The sequence below is a fragment of the Syngnathus floridae genome, chromosome 2, assembly GCF_059516105.1.
Source record: "Syngnathus floridae isolate MCC-2025c chromosome 2, RoL_Sflo_1.0, whole genome shotgun sequence".
Classification (NCBI taxonomy): Eukaryota; Metazoa; Chordata; class Actinopteri; order Syngnathiformes; family Syngnathidae; genus Syngnathus; species Syngnathus floridae.
Window position 1 is genome coordinate 3,272,092 of NC_142414.1, and position 18,252 is coordinate 3,290,343.

The 18,252-nt window shown below is 46.1% G+C and overlaps 2 protein-coding genes across 8 annotated transcripts in view; both read left to right on the forward strand.

Annotated features, from left to right (window-relative positions):
• Positions 1–18,252, forward strand: part of lama5 (laminin, alpha 5) — a 347,871-nt gene that overhangs the window by 312,115 nt on the left and 17,504 nt on the right. For 5 of the 7 annotated variants that reach the window (XM_088398835.1, XM_088398849.1, XM_088398868.1 and 2 more), the window contains 4 exons: positions 3,123–3,255; positions 12,276–12,419; positions 12,655–12,785; positions 12,872–13,042. In XM_088398835.1, the coding sequence (XP_088254961.1) occupies positions 3,123–3,255; positions 12,276–12,419; positions 12,655–12,785; positions 12,872–13,042 (579 nt within the window). Of the gene's footprint in view, positions 1–3,122; positions 3,256–11,075; positions 11,150–12,077; positions 12,252–12,275; positions 12,420–12,654; positions 12,786–12,871; positions 13,043–18,252 lie in introns of those variants that run through there. The other 2 variants (XR_015863095.1, XM_088398876.1) reach the window with 2 other exon arrangements.
• LOC148401301 (uncharacterized) overlaps positions 1–18,252 on the forward strand; it is a 146,555-nt gene that overhangs the window by 77,054 nt on the left and 51,249 nt on the right. The window lies entirely within an intron of this gene.

Below are 18,252 nucleotides of genomic sequence, written 5' to 3' on the forward strand. Positions count from 1 at the left end.
TGCTCTGCCCTCCACTCGGCCCTCACCCACCTGGAGAGAAAGGACTCATATGTGAGGTTGCTGTTTGTGGACTTCAGCTCTGCCTTCTACACCATAGTGCCGCAGCGACTCATCTGCAAACTCGACGAGCTGGGCCTCAGTACCTCCCTCTGCAACTGGCTACTGGACTTCCTCTGTCAGAGGCCTCAGGTGGTGCGTGTTGGCGACAAAATCTCCGCCAGCATCACGCTAAGCACGGGGGCCCCCCAGGGCTGCGTGCTCAGTCCATTGCTCTTCACCCTGCTGACGCATGACTGCACTGCGACCTACAGCGACAACCGCATAGTGAAGTTTGCTGACGACACGACTCTGGTGGGTCTCATCACGAAGGGCGACGAGACTCGGTACAGGTCGGAAGTTGACCTTCTGACCACGTGGTGCAGGGACAACAACCTCCTGCTGAACGTCAATAAGACCAAGGAAATCGTTGTTGACTTCCGGAAGGGTCACACAACACACCTGCCGCTGATCATCGACGGTGCTGTGATGGAGAGGGTGAGCTGCACCAAGTTCCTGGGGGTGCACATCAGTGAGGACCTCTCCTGGTCCGCAAACACCTCGTCACTGGCAAAGAAAGCTCAGCGCCGCCTGTACTTCCTGCGGAAGCTCAGGCGTGCATGTGCTCCTCAGGCAGTCCTGTCTACATTCTACCGTGGCACCGTTGAGAGCGTCCTCACCAGTTGCATCGCTGTCTGGGGTGGTAACTGCACTGAACAGAACTTTAAGGCCCTGCAGCGCATAGTGAATACGGCTGGCAAGATTATTGGTGCTTCGCTCCCCTCCCTGAAGGACATTTACGCCTCCCATCTCGCCCGCAAGGCAACCTCGATTGCCTATATATATATATATAGTATATATAAATATAGTATATATATATATATATATATATATATATATATATATATATATATATATATATATATATATATATATATCTTCCCGTCACGATACATAGCTCATGACCATAAGTGAGGGCAGGAACGTAAATCGACCAGTAAATCTAGAGCTTCGCCTTCCAGCTCAGCTCCCGCTTTACCACAACAGACCTGTACAGAGTCCACATCACAGCAGACCCAACATGAATCCGCCTGTCGATCTCATGCTTCATACTGCCGTCGCTCATGAACAAGACCCCAAGATACTTGAACTCCTCCATTTGGGGCAGGAACTCATCCATGACCCGGAGAGGTCATTCCACCCTTCTCCGACCGACTAAGGAGCATGGTCTCAGATTTGGAAGTGCTAATTTTCTTCTCGACCGCTTTACACTCGGCTTCAAACCGCTCTATTGAGTGTTGGAGATCATGGTGTGAAGAAGCCAACAGAACCACAACATCTGCAAAAAGCAGGGATGCTATCCTAAGGCTGCCAATTGGGTCCCCTCAACACCTCAACTGGTCCTATAAATTCTGTTCATAAACGTTATGAACAGAATTGGTGACAAAGCACAGCCTTGGCGGAGTCCAACCTTCACCAGAAACCAATCCAACTTACTACCATAAATGCGGACCAAACTCTCACATCAGTGATACAGGGACCGAACCGCCCTTATCAGTCAGTGTTGTACCCCATACTCTCGAAGCACCCCCCACAGAAAACCCCAACGGACACGGTCGAATGCCTTTTACAAGTCCACAAAACACATGTGGACTGGTTTAGCGAACTCCCATGCACCTTCGAGGATCCTGCCGAGGGTATAGAGCTGGTCCATTGTTCCAGGGCCAGGACGAAAACCATACTGTTCCTCCTGAATCTGAGATTTGACTTCCCAACGAACCCTCCTCTCCAGCACCCCTGAATAAACCTAACCAGGGAGGCTGAGGAGTGTGATTCCGCTGTGGTTGGAACACACCCTCCTGCCATCTTAAAAAGGGGGATCACCACCCCAGTTTGTCAATCCAGAGAGACTGTCTCCGATGTCCACGTGATGCTGTAGAGGGGTGTCAGCCAGGACAGCCCCACAACATCCATTCTTTAAGAACTCAGGCTGGATCTCATCCATCCCTGGGGCCTTGCCACCAGGGAGCTTTTTAACTACCTCGGTGACTTCAACCCCATAGATGGGAGAGCCCACCTCAGAGTCTCCAGGCTCTGCCTCCTCAATGGAATGGAAGTATTCGCCCCACCGACTCACGACATCCCAAGTCGAGGTCAGCAGCACCCCATCTCCACTATACACAGTGCACTGCTTCACCCTCCTGATGGTGGACAAGATGTGAGAGCCCACCTCAGATTCCCCAGGCTCTGCTTTCACAATGGAAGTGTGTCGGTGCAATTGTAAGTATTCTCCCCACCAACTCACAACGTCCTCAGGAACCGCAGCAACTGCGTTCCGCTTGGCCATCCGATACTTGCCGGCTGCCTCTGCAGTTTTACAAGCCAAAAAGGCCCGATAGGACTCCTTCTTCAGCTTGATAGCATCCCTTACCGCTGGTGTCCACCATCGGGTTTGGGGGTTGGAGCCACGACAGGCACTGGTACCAGAACCCAAGTTGTATGTGGAGTCAAGTCCAACTGTGTCTTGTCGGAACCATTCTTCCTCACACACCAGTTGCAGACACCAGGCACTCGTCTTCGAGCTCCGCCTCCAGGTCTGGCTCCAGAGGAGGGCTCCGGTGACCCACGTCCAAGCAAGGGAAAACTTATCATAAGGTATCTATGGGGTATCTGCTTTATCTGATCCCTCATCTAGGACCCTTTTGCCATGGGTGACCCTGTCAGGGGCATACATCCCCAGACATCCGAGGATCATTAGGACATGCAAAGCCCTCCACCACGAAAAGGTTTACGGAGGGTGTGTGTGTGTGTGTGCCTGTGTGTGTGTGTGTGTGTGTGCGTGCGCATATGTGTGTGTGCGTGCGCATGCGTGTGTGTGTGTCACTTTTCAGATTTTCAGTTCTTCGACCACAGGAGGAGTGTCTACGGAAAGATATATCCCCAAAAATGTGATGAATATGACTGCAAATGCATACAAATACAAGTTGCAATCACACATAGATAAACACCATCACACACAAAGACGCAATTTAGCATTGCTTTTGACATGACGTACTTCAAAGTGGTTTGTTGTGTGTTGTGTGCAGGTTGCGGCCCTTATTTCCTCACCAGGGCTCTCTAAAGGGATGTTTCCGGAACGTCAAAGCTCAGAATTCCCATATTGACCTGAAAAGGATGACAAGCTCCGGAGTCAGTTTTGGATGCGACAGTGACCTGCTGGTAGGAACACCATAAACATTTCTATAGTGCTTGCCCTCATTTGAGTGACAGGTGTTCTGGAATCCGTCTGGGCTAACTTTGGGCACGAGTCAGGGTGAAATCTGGACTGGTCACCAGTAAGCCACAGAACACATATAGACAGAGTCATTACATGTAATTCACTAATATGCAATAAAGTACAATGAACCACAATTTTCAAACAACTATTTGACCTTCCCTGTTCTGTACAGTCGCACAGCAATTCTGAAATACATTTAAACTGACCCCCAAAGCATTAAGTAGGATATTAATTGAAGAAGATGAAAAAGGAATGTGTGCTATAATTATAGTGAGTTTTAGTTGATTTTAGAAAGATCTCGTTTTGAGTTAGTTTTCAGTTTTTTTGAAAGCATTTTGAATTTATTATAAAAAAATGTATTTTAATTTAGTTTTCAATCGTTTTTGTTGACTATCATAACCTTGTTCCTTAGCATAGGAGCAGCAGCTTGACAGTCCCCTCCTAGATCTTCTTTCTTTTATTCTTCTTCTATCTGGGATATTTTTTCAATCTCGACCCACACCTCATGATCATAGGTGAAGGAAGTAAATTAGATCAACTGGCAGTCGAGATCCTTGCCTTCCAACTCAGCTCCTTCGTCACCACAGCAGACCTATATTGAGACCACATTACTGCAAACGCTGGAAACAATCCATCTGTCAATCTCCCGCTTCATCTTCCTGCATTCACCAGAATCAGAATCAGCTTTGTTGACCAAGTTTTTGCATGCCAAAGGAATTTGACTCCGGTTGATCTCAGCCTTTGTACAACATTTCAGTGACTGACAACATTCAGGTAACTAAGAACATTTAAGTGGAGAGAGCAGGATGTTATTGCAGAGTGATGTCTCTGAGTCTCTATGAGTAGTGTGAGTTCATCAGAGCGACAGTCTGGGTGAAGAAGCTGTGTCTGTGTCTGCTGGTTTTGGCGTACAGCACTCTGTAATGCCGTCCGGAGAGGAGTAGTTTGAACAGAAGGTCTGCAGAGATGTTACCTGCACGTTTCCTGGTCCTGGACAGGTACAAGTCTTGGATAGATAGGAGGTTGGTCCCGATTATCTTTTCCGCAGACCTGATTGTCCGTTACAGTCTGCACTTGTCTTGTTTGGTGGCCGATCCAAACCAGACAGTGATGGAGGTGCAGAGGATAGACTGGATGATGGCAGTGTAGAAGGTCTTCAGCAGCTCCTGTGGCAGGTTGAACTTCCTGAGCTGCCTCAGAAAGCACAACCTGTGCTGGGCCTTCCGGACAGAGTCTATGTGGCCGGCCCATTTCAGTTCCTGGGAGATTATGGAGCCCAGAACTTGAAGGTGTCTGCGGTGGGAGTAGCATTACTGAGGATGGTGAGGAGTGGAAGTGTCGATGGGTCTCTCCTGAAGTCCACTGTTATCTCCACGGTCTTGAGCGGGTTCAGCTCCAGGTGGTTTTGGCTGCTCCAGTGGACCAGCCGCTTGACCTCCTGTCTGTACGCAGTCTCGTCACCGTCCCAGATCAGTCCGATGAGAGTGGTGTTGTCCGCATACTTCAGGATCTTCATAGAAGAGTCGCCTGAGGAGCGATCGTCGGTGTAGAGAGAGAAGAGCAGTGGGGAGAGTAGGTGATAACGGCAATGGAGGTATGAACAGGGGGATTGTGGGGGGAGGTGTGGATGATGATTGTGATGCAAGAGGTCCTGTTCTGTGGTTGGACTGTTCAAACCTGCAGGAAAACCTGTTTAGCTGGTTTGCAAGCCTTGGGTTCTCCACAGGACGGGGGAATTAGTCTCTTGAAGCCCGTGATGCTCTGCAGGCCTTTCCACACTGATGAGGGATCAGGATTGGCAGAGAGATGTCTCTCCAAGCTGTGCCCATAGCTCCTCTTAGCTTTCATGAATAAGAACCCGAGATACAGTAATCCCTCGTTTATCACGGGTAATTGGTTCCAAAACCACCCCGTGATAAGTCAAATCCGCAAAGTAGGGTCACCCTCTCATCTGTACATTTTTTGTGTGTCAATAAATGTATATGAAACCCTTTAAGTGCATATGTTATTATTAGAACATTAAATAATAGTTTCAGACGTAAATAATACAAACTGGATTTGGTTGAAGTTGGGAAATTGTGTAAAATGTAAATAAAAACAAAATACAACGATTTGAAAATCCTTCTCAACCCATATTCAATTGAATACACTACAAAGACAACATATTTAATGTTCGAACTGATAAACTTAATTGTTTTTTGCCAAATAATAATTAAGTTAGAATTTCATGGCTGCAACACGTCCAGTAGAAGTTGGGAAAGGTGGCAAAAAATACTGAAAAAGCTGAGAAAAGCTCATCAAACACCTGTTTGGAACATCCCACATGTAATCAGGCTAATTGGGAACAGGTTGGTACCATGATTGGGTATAAAAGCAGCCTCCCCAAACGTGCTCTGTCATTCACAAGCAAGGATGGGGCGAGGTTCACCACTTTTTCCACAACTGCGTGAGAAAATACACTGCTCAAAGAAATTAAAGGAACAGTTTTTTATCAGGATATGGCATGAATTCAATTACACTTTTCTGATGTTTTGGTCAGGTACGTGGCAGAGGGGGTTGTTAATCAGTTTCAGCTGCCTTGGTGTTGATGGAATTAACAACCGGTGCACGAGAGGGGCAACAATGAGATAGTCCCCAAAACAGGACTGGTTTTGCAGGTGGAGGCCATTTCAAGTTCCTCCCTCTGGATCTTTTGTAACTGTTTTTCCACAAGTGTTGGCTTTAGCTAGAGTCATTATCACGACTGGGAGAATGAGGCGATTTCTTAACCCTCCTGAAGTTGCGCAGATTGTCCAACTCCTCCAGGATGGCGCATCCATGCATGCTGTTGCAAGAAGATTTGATGTGTCTCCCAGTACAATTTCCAGAGCATGGAGGAGATTCCAGGAGACAGGCACTCTAGGAGAGCTGGACAGGGCCGTAGACGGTCCTCATCCCATCAGCAGGACCGATATCTTCTGCTTTGTGCAAGGAGGAACAGGTTGAGCATTGAAGGGAGGTCATTCCTACACCAGCTCTACTACTGGTGTGAATGTCTCTGTCCAAACAGTCAGAAACAGACTTGATGAGGGTGGCCTCAGTGCACGACGTCCTGTAGTGTACCCTGTGCTCACTGCTCAGCACCGTGGAGCTCGATTGGCATTTACCATAGAACACCATAATTGGCAAGTCCGCCACTGGCGCCCTGTGCTTTTCACATTTTAGAGCAGGTTTACCTTGAGCACCTGTGATAGACGTGAAAGGGTCTGGAGAAGGCAAGGAGAGCGCTATGCTGCCTGCAACATCATTCAGCATGACCGGTTCGGTGGTGGGTCAGTGGTGGCCTGGGAGGCATTTCCATGGAGGGACGAACAGACCTCTACAGGCTAGAGAATGGCAGTCTGTCTGCCATTAGGTATTGGGATGAAATCCTTGCACCCATGGTCAGACCCTACGCTGGTGCAGTAGGTCCTGGGTTCCTCCTGATCCATGACAGTGCCCGGCCTCATGTGGCAAGAGTATGCAGACAGTATCTGGAGGATGAAGGAATTGACATAATTGAATGGCCCTCACAATCACCTGCTCTAAACCCGATAGAACACCTCTGGGACATAATGTTTCGGTCCATCAGACGCCGCCAGGTTGCTCCTCAGACTTTACAGGACCTCACTGATGCCCTTAGACAGATCTGGGAGGACATCCCACAAGACACCCTCCGTCGTCTCCTTAGGTGCATGCCGCGGTGTTGTCAAGCATGCAGACAAGCACGTGGGGGCCACACAAGATATTGAAAAGAATTTTGAGTTGCAGAAATTGAATTTAGGCAAAATGGACGAGCCTGCCACATTAATTTTTCACTTTGATTTTTGGGGTGTCTATATACTGAGCCCTCTTTAGGCTGAAAACTTTTATTTCCATCAAAAGATGTGTCATCCTTTTGTTCCTGTCCATATCAGTATAGACGTCCCCAAAACAATTTCACCATTGAAATCTGATGTGTTTTCTAAGTGTTCATCTGATTCAAGATGGCGGCCACTCTCTGTCCCGTCAGTATGGTGATTTGTTCGTCTAATGAGTGTTCGTCCGACAGTCTTATGTGTTCGTCTCGTCGTGCTTTATCGTGCTGCAAGTACAGCAGGCAGGTTTTGCTCGACATCGGCAGAAGTGGGTTTTGTGGCGTTCTGGACTTTGAAGCGGCGACATTAAAGGCGCTCGGACTGCTACGTCCTGAAACGTCGCCGACCTCGCCCGCTATTCCTCCCCCTGTTGGGAGCCGTCGGAAACGGTGTGCGAGGAGGCAGAAGAGGGGCAAGCGCGGAGGCGTCCGGGCCAGGCTGGCGGCCAACCCAGCGCGCACGGCGGTGCCCTCCATTCTTCTGGCGAATGTTCGATTGCTGGACAACAAAATGGATTACATTCGCCTGCTGAGGTCTACGAACCGGACGGTGCGGAACTGCTGTGTGCTCGTGTTCACCGAGACCTGGTTGACTGACAACATTCCGGACTCTGCCGTGCATCTGGAGCGGCTAGCGTGCTATCGGGCGGACCGTGCCATTGTACGAGGGGGAAAGTCGCGAGGAGGTGGAATATGCGTCTACATCAGAGAAGAATGGTGCCGGGACTCTGTGGTGGTATGTAAGCACTGCTCGCCACTCGCGGAGTTTGTGATCATCAAGTGCCGTCCTTTTTACCTGCCGAGGGAATTTACCGCGATTCTGCTAGTCGCGGTATACATCCCGCCTTCCAACATCGAAGGCAACAGGATCGTGGCGCTTGGTGAACTGTACCAGGCTGTCAGTGAACAGCAGACAGCTTCCTGGACCTAGTCTACTCTGCGCAAAAGGGAGCTTTCAAAGCCACCCCCCTCCCCCATCTTGGGCTTTCTGACCATCTCACCGTTTTGCTTTTGCCGGCATACAGACAATTGGTGAAGGCATCCAGGCCGGTTCGGAGGCGGGATCGGGTGTGGCATGAGGGTGCCTCCGATGCACTTCGTGACTGCTTCGACACCACTGACTGGGAAGTGTTTAAGCAGGCAGCCACCTACAACGATCGGACGGACATAGAGGAGTATACTGACTCTGTTACCTCTTATATCACGAAGTGCATCGATGACGTGACTTGCTCGAAATCCGTTGTCACTCGCGCGAACTGGAAGCCGTGGCTGACAGGGGCTGTCCTCAGACTGCTGAGGGCCAGGGACAAGGCTTTCAGAGCGGGGGATGAGGCTGGCTTGAGGACAGCGAGGGCCGACCTGTCCCGAGGCATCAAAGAAACGAAGAAGGCGTTCTCGTGCAAGGTCTCCACCCACTTCAAGGACAGCAAGGACGCACGTAGCCTTTGGCGGGGCATTCAGACCATCACGAACTACAAGCCCGCGCCGAGGAGCTGTGAGGGTGACGTCCGTCTGCTGAACGGTCTGAACCGCTTCTTTGCTCGCTTCGACGCCCAGAACAGCACTTGCCCGCTGAAGAACACTCCCCCCCCCCACACGAGCAGCCCCTGCGCCTCTCTGCCGACGGTGTGAGGAGGGCGCTTGCCGCTATTGACACCCGTAAGGCGGCGGGCCCTGACAACATCCCGGGTCGAGCGCTGAAGGACTGCGCTGGGGAGCTGTCGGGTGTCTTCACGGACATCTTTAACGTTTCCCTGCAGCAGGCCATCGACCCCTCGTGTTTCAAGGCTGCCACCATCGTTCCTGTGCCGAAGAAACCTGCACCGTCCTGCTTTAATGACTACCGCCCCGTGGCACTGACGCCCATCATCATGAAGTACTTTGAGCGGCTTGTCATGGAGCACATCAAATCCGTTCTCCCCCCCACCATTGACCCTTTCCAGTTCGCATACCGTGCCAAGCGGTCCTCTGAGGATGCCATCTGCTCTGCCCTCCACTCGGCCCTCACCCACCTGGAGAGAAAGGACTCATATGTGAGGTTGCTGTTTGTGGACTTCAGCTCTGCCTTCAACACCATTGTGCCGCAGTGACTCATCTGCAAACTCGACGAGCTGGGCCTCAGTACCTCCCTCTGCAACTGGCTACTGGACTTCCTCTGTCAGAGGCCTCAGGTGGTGCGTGTTGGCGACAAAATCTCCGCCAGCATCACGCTGAGCACGGGGGCCCCCCAGGGCTGCGTGCTCAGTCCATTGCTCTTCACCCTGCTGACGCATGATTGCACTGCGACCTACAGCGACAGCCGCATAGTGAAGTTTGCTGACGACACGACTCTGGTGGGTCTCATCACAAAGGGCGACGAGACTCGGTACAGGTCGGAAGTTGACCTTCTGACCACGTGGTGCAGGGACAAAAACCTCCTGCTGAACGTCAACAAGACCAAGGGAGTCGTTGTTGACTTCCGGAAGGGTCACACAAAACACCTGCCGCTGATCATCGATGGTGCTGTGGTGGAGAGGGTGAGCTGCACCAAGTTCCTGGGGGTGCACATCAGAAGGACATTTACGCCTCCCATCTCGCCCGCAAGGCAACCTCGATTGCGAGAGATGTGAGTCACCCGGCTCACTCTTTGTTTGACCTTCTGCCCTCTGGGAAGAGGTACAGGAGCCTGCACTCCCGCACCACCAGACTCGCCAACAGCTTCTTTCTCCAGGCTGTTAGGACCCTGAACTCGCTACCCCCTTCTGCGTAGCGTGCGGCACTGTTGCGCTATTTTCTGGAATGTCTGCTGTACGCGCACTTGCTCCTTTTTTTTTCTCCTCTTATTTATTTATTGTGTTATTTATTCATTATTTATTCAGCACGCTGTTGTTATACTTGTTTACTTGTTTGTCTGTCACTGGGCCATGTCTCGTCACCGTGGGATAGGGGGGAACGAAATTTTGGTTTCTTTGTGTGTCGCTGTAGCTAAAGTATACATACTGTAAATATGATTTTAGTACTCTCTTATTATTATAACAACTTTTTATAACAAGGCACAATACTGTAAATATGTTTTTAGAAGTCTTTTATTATAACAACTTTTATAACAAAGTACAACACTGCAAATATGTTTTTAGAACTCTTATTATAACAACTTTTGTTTTTGGCTGGAAAAAATCCGTGGTGCAGTGAAGCCATGATAAACGAACCGCGAAGTAGTGAGGGATCACTGTACTTTAAACAGTTCGAATTGGAATGAGAGAAGCTAGCTCTTTTCTCGTCCATAAAGCCAAGATGTGGAAATGAGTCGTTTTCCACATAAATTAGTTGGGTTTCAATAAATTTGCAATATAATCCAGTCCACAGTTCTTTTGCTGTTGCTCAGCTTTTAAATAACCTTCATCAGATGTAGTTAATTTAGCCTTGTCTACACCAGTGACGTGCGGTGAGGTTCATGACTGGGGAGGCACTGAGGTCCCCCCCCACGGTAAAATTTGGTCGGCACCTAACCGTGTCACAAAAGAGGTAGGAGAACGCTGCTCTAATGTGGCTTATTCATTATTTCATTTGAACTACTTTAATTAAAATCTCATATCAGCAGTCTTCACACATAAAAACACTCAATAAAGCACATGGAATCAGAAACTTGTTTTTGATCGTGCATACAACTCCGTTCTGAAGTCCCGCTGTCCGAATCAAACCTTTTAACTCCGGAGTTGCTCTTCCTTTACTGATGACCTCCTGCTTCGACTGAAAATCCATAGTTGAAAATCGTTTGGATATGTAATCCTCCATTGTAAAACGAAATGTAAAAACCGGAAAAAAAAAATGAATGTAAAACGAAATAAATGGACGACTGCTCCTCAGTTGCTCACTGTAAGTTTTAACTGGAAATCTCTTATTCTACAGGTAGGGGCATGAAGCATCCCGGGATCACTAGCACCCCCTGCCATAAGGCTGGAGAACCTTTTTTCGTAGCCTCCGTAAGGTCTCTTTTCAAAGCCGTTTTGTTCATCTTAAGAAACACGACGTTACAGACATGACAAAAAACACTAGATATTCAATACATCAGCTTAACTACGGAAATTTGTTAATATAGCCACAGTGTTTGAACACATAAACAGTGACATAAAGACAGAGAGCAGTTCTTTCTAACTGCATAGCCTGTCAACATAGGCAGCCATGTGATTACGCAATCTTCAGAGGACGCTAGGCAGGAAGTTGGCTCTTCCGAGCGAATCGTCTTCGGTTTTAAGATAACTATAAAAATTCAGCGATTTTGGTTCAAAATGATACAAAACTATTGAAATTAAAAGGAAAATGACTTTATAATAAAAGCAATTGAATTTGTTTGTCCCCTTTTCATGATGGCAGGGGAGGCCTCCTCTGACCGCACGTCCCTGGTCTACACGTAGCCAGGGTATTTTCAAATGGGAGATAATTTTCTGTCATATGCTCTGTCATCCACATGTCCCCGGAATTTTTTTGGTAATTAAAAAAATAAAGGTTCCTGCAAACTCCAGCTAAAGTAGAGATTTGCGAATAGTATCTCCGGATACGCGTTTGATTGTGGACAGTCTTGACTGGAGATATATGTATGTATTTTAGGACCGTCCATCACCCAGTCCGTCATTCCCACATCCACAGCGATAATACAAGCATGTGACATATGCGCTTCCAGCTCCACACTCAGAATTCATGTGACATAGCCCCCGGATGACAATGCAATGCACCACAATATCAATATTAGATTTAGTGGCATCGTTATTCCATACAGCTTAACACTATAGGATCATGGTAGTCAGACCTTGTACGGAAGGTGTGACTTAAACGCTGAGGCTAACTGAGTGGAGCTGCACAATAACATAAAAATTAGAATATTTGTGAAGAAAAAATATATGTTATGTGCAGGTGGCTCGTGAGGCTCACTTCTCGGGTCAGAGCTGCCTAGACTTTCAGCTGAGCAATGTTTCTGGGCTTAGAAGCAAGTTTAGTTTAACACTATAGGATCATAGTAGTCAGACCTTGAAGGGAGGTGTGACTTACATAAATGCTGAGGCTAACTAAGTGGCTGCAACATGAGTGAAAAGAAATATATGTTATGCGCAGGTGGCTCGTGAGGCTCACTTCTCGGGTCAGAGCTACCTGGACATGGAGCTGAGCAATGTTCCTGCATTTAGGAGCAATTTCTATGCCAGTTTCAGCTTTAGGACTGAGCACAAGGACGGACTCATGTTTTTCCATCACGACAAGGTGAAGCCACTTGCACTTCCTGTTTGCTGGTGCATGTTTTTATGGCCTTTCTTAACTGTGCGCGTGTGTACGTGTGTGTGTGTGTGTGTGTGTGTGCGTGTGTGTGTGTGTGTGTGTGTCCGTGCGTGTGGCCGTGTGTGTGGCCGTGTGTGTGTGTGTGTGTGTGTGTGTGTGGCCGTGTGTGTGTGCGCGTGTGTGCCTCTGTGCTTCTGTGTGGGCACATCTCCTTGTTCAGGATGGCATTTGTCAGGTGTTTCTGCATGAAGGTCACGTGGTGGTGAGAGCAGGCAACACCGAAGTGAAGACGCAGAAGACATACAACGATAACAACAGTCATTACGTGGCCATCTACAACAAAATCAACGGGTATCTATATGCTGTATGCCAGATATAGGGAGTTCGCCTTATAGGTGCGCTAACTTCTATGCATTCTCTACTCACGTCCTCCTCAGTGTGCGTGTTTACATGAATGATGTGCTGGAGAAGTCCAAGGAGACTGTCTGGCTCGACACCAGGAGAAGTGGCTTGGTGGCCAGCTTGGAGGGCCGCACCTTCTTGGGGGGCATGCCCGATCAGAGTTTAAGCAACCTGACGGGATGCATGAGCAATGTTTTCATCAGGAGGTGAGAGTAAACACTTGGGAAAAAAAACATTTTAGGGAACCCCTGTTGCTAGGAAGTTTAAAATGACATTTGGTAATCCTAAACCCTAGACCACTCGTACTACCACTACTAATGCTAATAATAATTATTAAGGATGGGACGAGATCTCATGCTACAAGATTTTGCAGGATTAGAACGCCACAAGATTTCCCATCCTTGCACAGCACAAAATCTATTTTCTTTTGGCTTTATGAGACCCACACCAGGTGAATATAGCAGATGTCACTGATTTGCAACTTCCTCAGCCAAATCACAGAGTCGCTGTTGTGACAGACAACGCTCGCAACATGGATGTGGCATTACAATAGTAGCTAGTTTTAAGCCACACATAAGTGCTCGAGACACACACAATTTATCTCGCTGGTTAGGCTGGTCTTAAAGTTGGCCATATATCACGTTTGCTTGTATATGTGTCAGGCGTATCGTTTATTTTTTTTCACCGACACTTAACAGCAACAGCACTTTTGAGTCACGTCTAAAGGCACAAACGCACATCAACTAATTGCGGACATTGTCGTGCACTGGAACAGCTCTGTGGACAGCATCTTCTTGGAAGAGTAGGAGAGTACTGTATTTTTCGGACTATAAGTCGCGTTTTTTTTCATAGTTTGGGTGGGGGGGCGACTTATACTGAGGAGCGACTTATATGTGAATTTTTTCATAAATTTTCGAAATTAAAAAAAAAAGTGATAAATGTAGCAAATTATTACTGCAATTTGAATTTCAAATGACGTCAGCACCGCGGCGTGGCACGGCCCGACGGTTGTTTCCATAAAGGACAAAGATTCGATCACAGGATGACGAAGATGACGAAGGGCCCCACGTACCATCATTAGCGGCTTTGTTTGTAAGTGACACAGAGGACGAAGAGTTTGAAGGATTTAATGATTTGGAGTGACACAGAAAGTTTGAAAAACTATCATGGCTTTTACGCACGCCCGGTCCGATTCTATGGAGCTCTCTTCCACCTCAGTGGCTGGAAGTGCCACCTCCCGGTATGGAAGTCCATCCCGCCACACGCCTGGAAGTCAACGCCGGTGCTTGGGGCTGTGTGATGGTGAACCATTAGTTATAGTTATTTGATACATTTTATTTCGTGTAGCAACATGTATATGTTTTTATCGTTACAGTTCGGTAGTTGTTGGCTCGTTGAACTCTTGTTTTGTTAAATAAAGAGCCGTTTACCAAACCCACATCTTTCTATGCACTTTGTTAACGCTACAATATAGCGATATACTAGATCTGGGGAATAACGACGAGGTTGACGTCAGGGCGCACTCGTTGTTGACAAAGGACGAGGAATTTGATCAATGGATTTAATGATTTGGAGTGACACAGATGGTTTGATAATATTATTGCTTATATAATAGTTATTTGATATACAATTTATATATCGTTATATGGGCTTGTGGAGTATTTTGAAGTGCAAGCACCGTCAGCGGCGCGCGGCCGGCCGGCATTGTTAACATAAAGGACGATCGATGGATTCAATGAATTGGAGTGACACAGATGGTTTTATAAACATATTATTTATGTAATAGTTATTTGAATAACTCTGAATGTTACGTTAGGCCCGTTCTCAGCTCTTCGTTTGTGTTTGTCACGTTAGCATGCCTATCGTTTAGCCTGTTGTTGCTCGTTTATGTCTGTTCTTGGTGTTGGATTTTGTCGAATAAATTTCCCCCAAAATGCGACCTATATTCCGGAGCGACTTTTAGTCCGAAAAATACGGTACCTCCTAATGTTGTCAAATAGTGCCATGACTTTTATCTTTTGCATTAGATTTTGTTATGTATTGTTATTTGTCATTTATTGTTTATTTTCGAGTTTCTTTTGCTTTTGTGCGACCGTCATTTTGTGTGAATGTAAGCAGTAGACCAACTATAATTTCTTGTCTTGCTCTCATGGCCTCAATCTCATGAGACATCTCGTTTCATGGGATTTGTGTGTCACCCCATTCCTAAAAATGATGATCAGAATCATAATTGCAATGTGCGATGCCAAGTTTAAAGCAATCAAAATGCATTAGAATATTTGAAATAACACATCATCCAACAATGTTTAAAATCCTGAAATCCTTTGAAGTCATGAAAAGTCAATATTATTTTGGTTCAAATAATGGATGGATGATTAATAGCAGGGAAATACGTTTGCCTGCTAGATATAAATGATAGATATAAACAAACAACAAATGCATACATTATTCCAGTATAATGTAGACACTATACTGAGCACATTTAATGTCTACAATGCGCTGGCCCGGTTGCAGTTTTGGGTTGTAATGATGTCATTTTAGGGGCAATGTACCTAAATTACTTCGCAAACAGCGATGTGAAACTGCTTTTTTCGAGCCTTGTACAGTATGGTACAGGATTAATACAACTCTCTGAAATACCAATAGATTTTAATGTTCATTATTGCATACACAAATATTATTGATGTACTATACGGTAAATGGAACAAATAGCAAGTCTCTGCTGCAGCTTTTCATTGTTAATTAACAGTACTGTTCATACAGTTGTTTTAAATATCAGTATTGCAATGTATAATAAAATGTCTTACAGTAAAATATCAATACAACTCGGTCATAGTTGATGTAGTGATGTACTGCATTGTATCATTATTTTTCATGCTACATACAGTATGAATACTACCGGATTAGATATCAATGTTGTGATGTATGACAGAATTATTGATATGCTACAGCATCAACCTAAATGACTCAAATACCAATATTTGCTGTATTGTACCTATTATTGCTTCTTACTATAGTGTGACACAATTGGATCAAATATTATTAATGTGATGTAGTCGTTTACGCTCTAGTACCGTCACAATCGACTTGCAAAAATATGATGTACCATACTTTCCGGACTATAAATCGCTCCGGAGTCGCACCAGCCATAAAATGCAATGCACCTGCGTGAAGCTGGCCCCCCACCCCATGCAGAATTTAAGGAAAATAGTTTGTTTCGTTTGTGCTGGTTTTGTGCCGTAAAAAAATTTGTTTGTGCTGCAACGGTTTTTTACTTATCAGAGATTATTTTATAAGTCATCCAGAGTTCACCCAGCTCCCCATCTGCTCCAAATGAACCCTAAATAGTACCGTTCGTTTGTGCTTCCTTTGTGCTGGTTTGTGCTGCTAAAACTTTTGTTTGTGCTGCTGCGGTTTCGTAGATAATGCAGGTAATGCATCATAAAGAAGAAAAAGACATATCGTATTTTTCGGACTAAAAGTCGCTCCGGAATATACGTCGCATTAGCCATAAAATGCACAATAACGTGAAAAAAAACATATAAGTCGCTCCGGAGTATAAGTCGCATTTTGGGGGAAATTTATTCGACAAACTCCAACACCAAGAACAGACATGAACGATTAACAACAGGCTAAACGATACGGTATGCTAACGTGACATAAACACAAACGAAGAGCTGGGAACGGGCCTGCACTTCAAAATATTCCACAGGCCCATATAACGATATATAAATTATATATCAAATAACTATTATATAAGCGATAATATTATCGAACCATCTGTGTCACTCCAAATCATTAAATCCATCGATCGTCCACTGACCGCGCTTGTACTTCAAAATATTCCACAGGCCCATATAACGATATATAAATTATATATCACATAACTATTATATGAGCAATAATATTATCAAACCATCTGTGTCACTCCAAATCATTAAATCCATCAATCAAATTACTCATCCTTTGTCGACGAGGCTGACGTCAGCGGCGCACGCGCGTTATTTCACAGATCTAGTATATAACTATGTTGTAGCGTTAACAAAGTACCAGGAAAGATGTGGGTTCTGTAAACGGCTCTTTATTTAACAAAACAAGACTTCGATGAGACAACAACTACTGAACTGTAATGATTAAAACATATACAAGTTGCTCCACAAAATAAAATATATCAAATAACTATAACATAAATAGTTCACCGCCACACGGCCCCAAGCACTGGTGTGGACTTCCATCCCCGGATGTGGCACTTCCACCCACGGAGGTGGCTAGGACCTACGTAGAGTAGGACCGGGCGTGCGTAGGAGCAGTGTCCGAGCCTCATCCACCGTCCCCGGACAGCCACCCGGCCAAGCGCCGGCCCCCAACTTCCATCCACGGAGGTGAAAGAGAGCTCTGTAGAGTAGGACCGGGCGTGCATAAAAGCCATAATAGTTTTTCAAACCTCTGTGTTACTCCAAATCATTAAATCCTTCAAATTCTTCATCGACCGTGTCACTTACAAACAAAGCCGCGAATGATGTCGGTCGTATGTGGGGCCCTTCGTCATCTTCGTCATCCCATGATCAAATCTTTGTCCTTCATGTAAACAACCGCCGCGCCGCGCCGCTGATGTCACTTGAAGTTCAAATTACAGTCATCCCTTGCTACATCGTGGTTCGTTCATCGCGGTTTCACTTTTTTTTTTTTGAATTTCGAAAATTTGTGAAAAAATTCACACATAAGTCACTCCTCAGTGTAACTCGCGCCCCCACCCAAACTATGAAAAAAAAAACGCGACTTATAGTCCAAAAATACGGTATATGTCGCATTTTGGGGAAAGTTTATTTGGTAAAATCAAACACCAAGAACAGACATGTCATCTTGAAAGGCAATTTCAAATAAAAATAGAATAGGCAACAACAGGCTGAAGGTACGGTATGCTAACGTTACATAAACACATAAACAAGGAACTGAAAATGTGCCTGACGTAACATATTAAAGCCCAAAAAGTAATAAATTCTACTGTTTGATGTGTTACTCATTTAGTCGCGGTCTATATAAAGTGGAACAATGGTGCTTTTGTCTGAATTCCTCGTTTTTGATACCATCACAGGTCCCTCTTTTCTACTTGTTCTGGGGTGCGGCTCAGAGCAAGCCGTTTTGGTGCGGTCTCTTTAAATGCAAATGAGTTACTTCACACACCCCAGGCCGCAAGATGTGCGCCTCCCTTTCCGGTCAACATATTTGTAGTTTGGGTGACCAGACGTCCTCTTTTTCTGACTTTTGAGCCGTAAAAAAATGTCCAGGGGGAATTTAAAAATTGTCCGGGATTTTGTTGAACTGCTTCAAACAGAATACATGCACAGTTCATTGTCAATAGAATTGCCACTCCGTTCAATTTCTTTCAATTCCAGAATTTTCTGTATCGTTCACA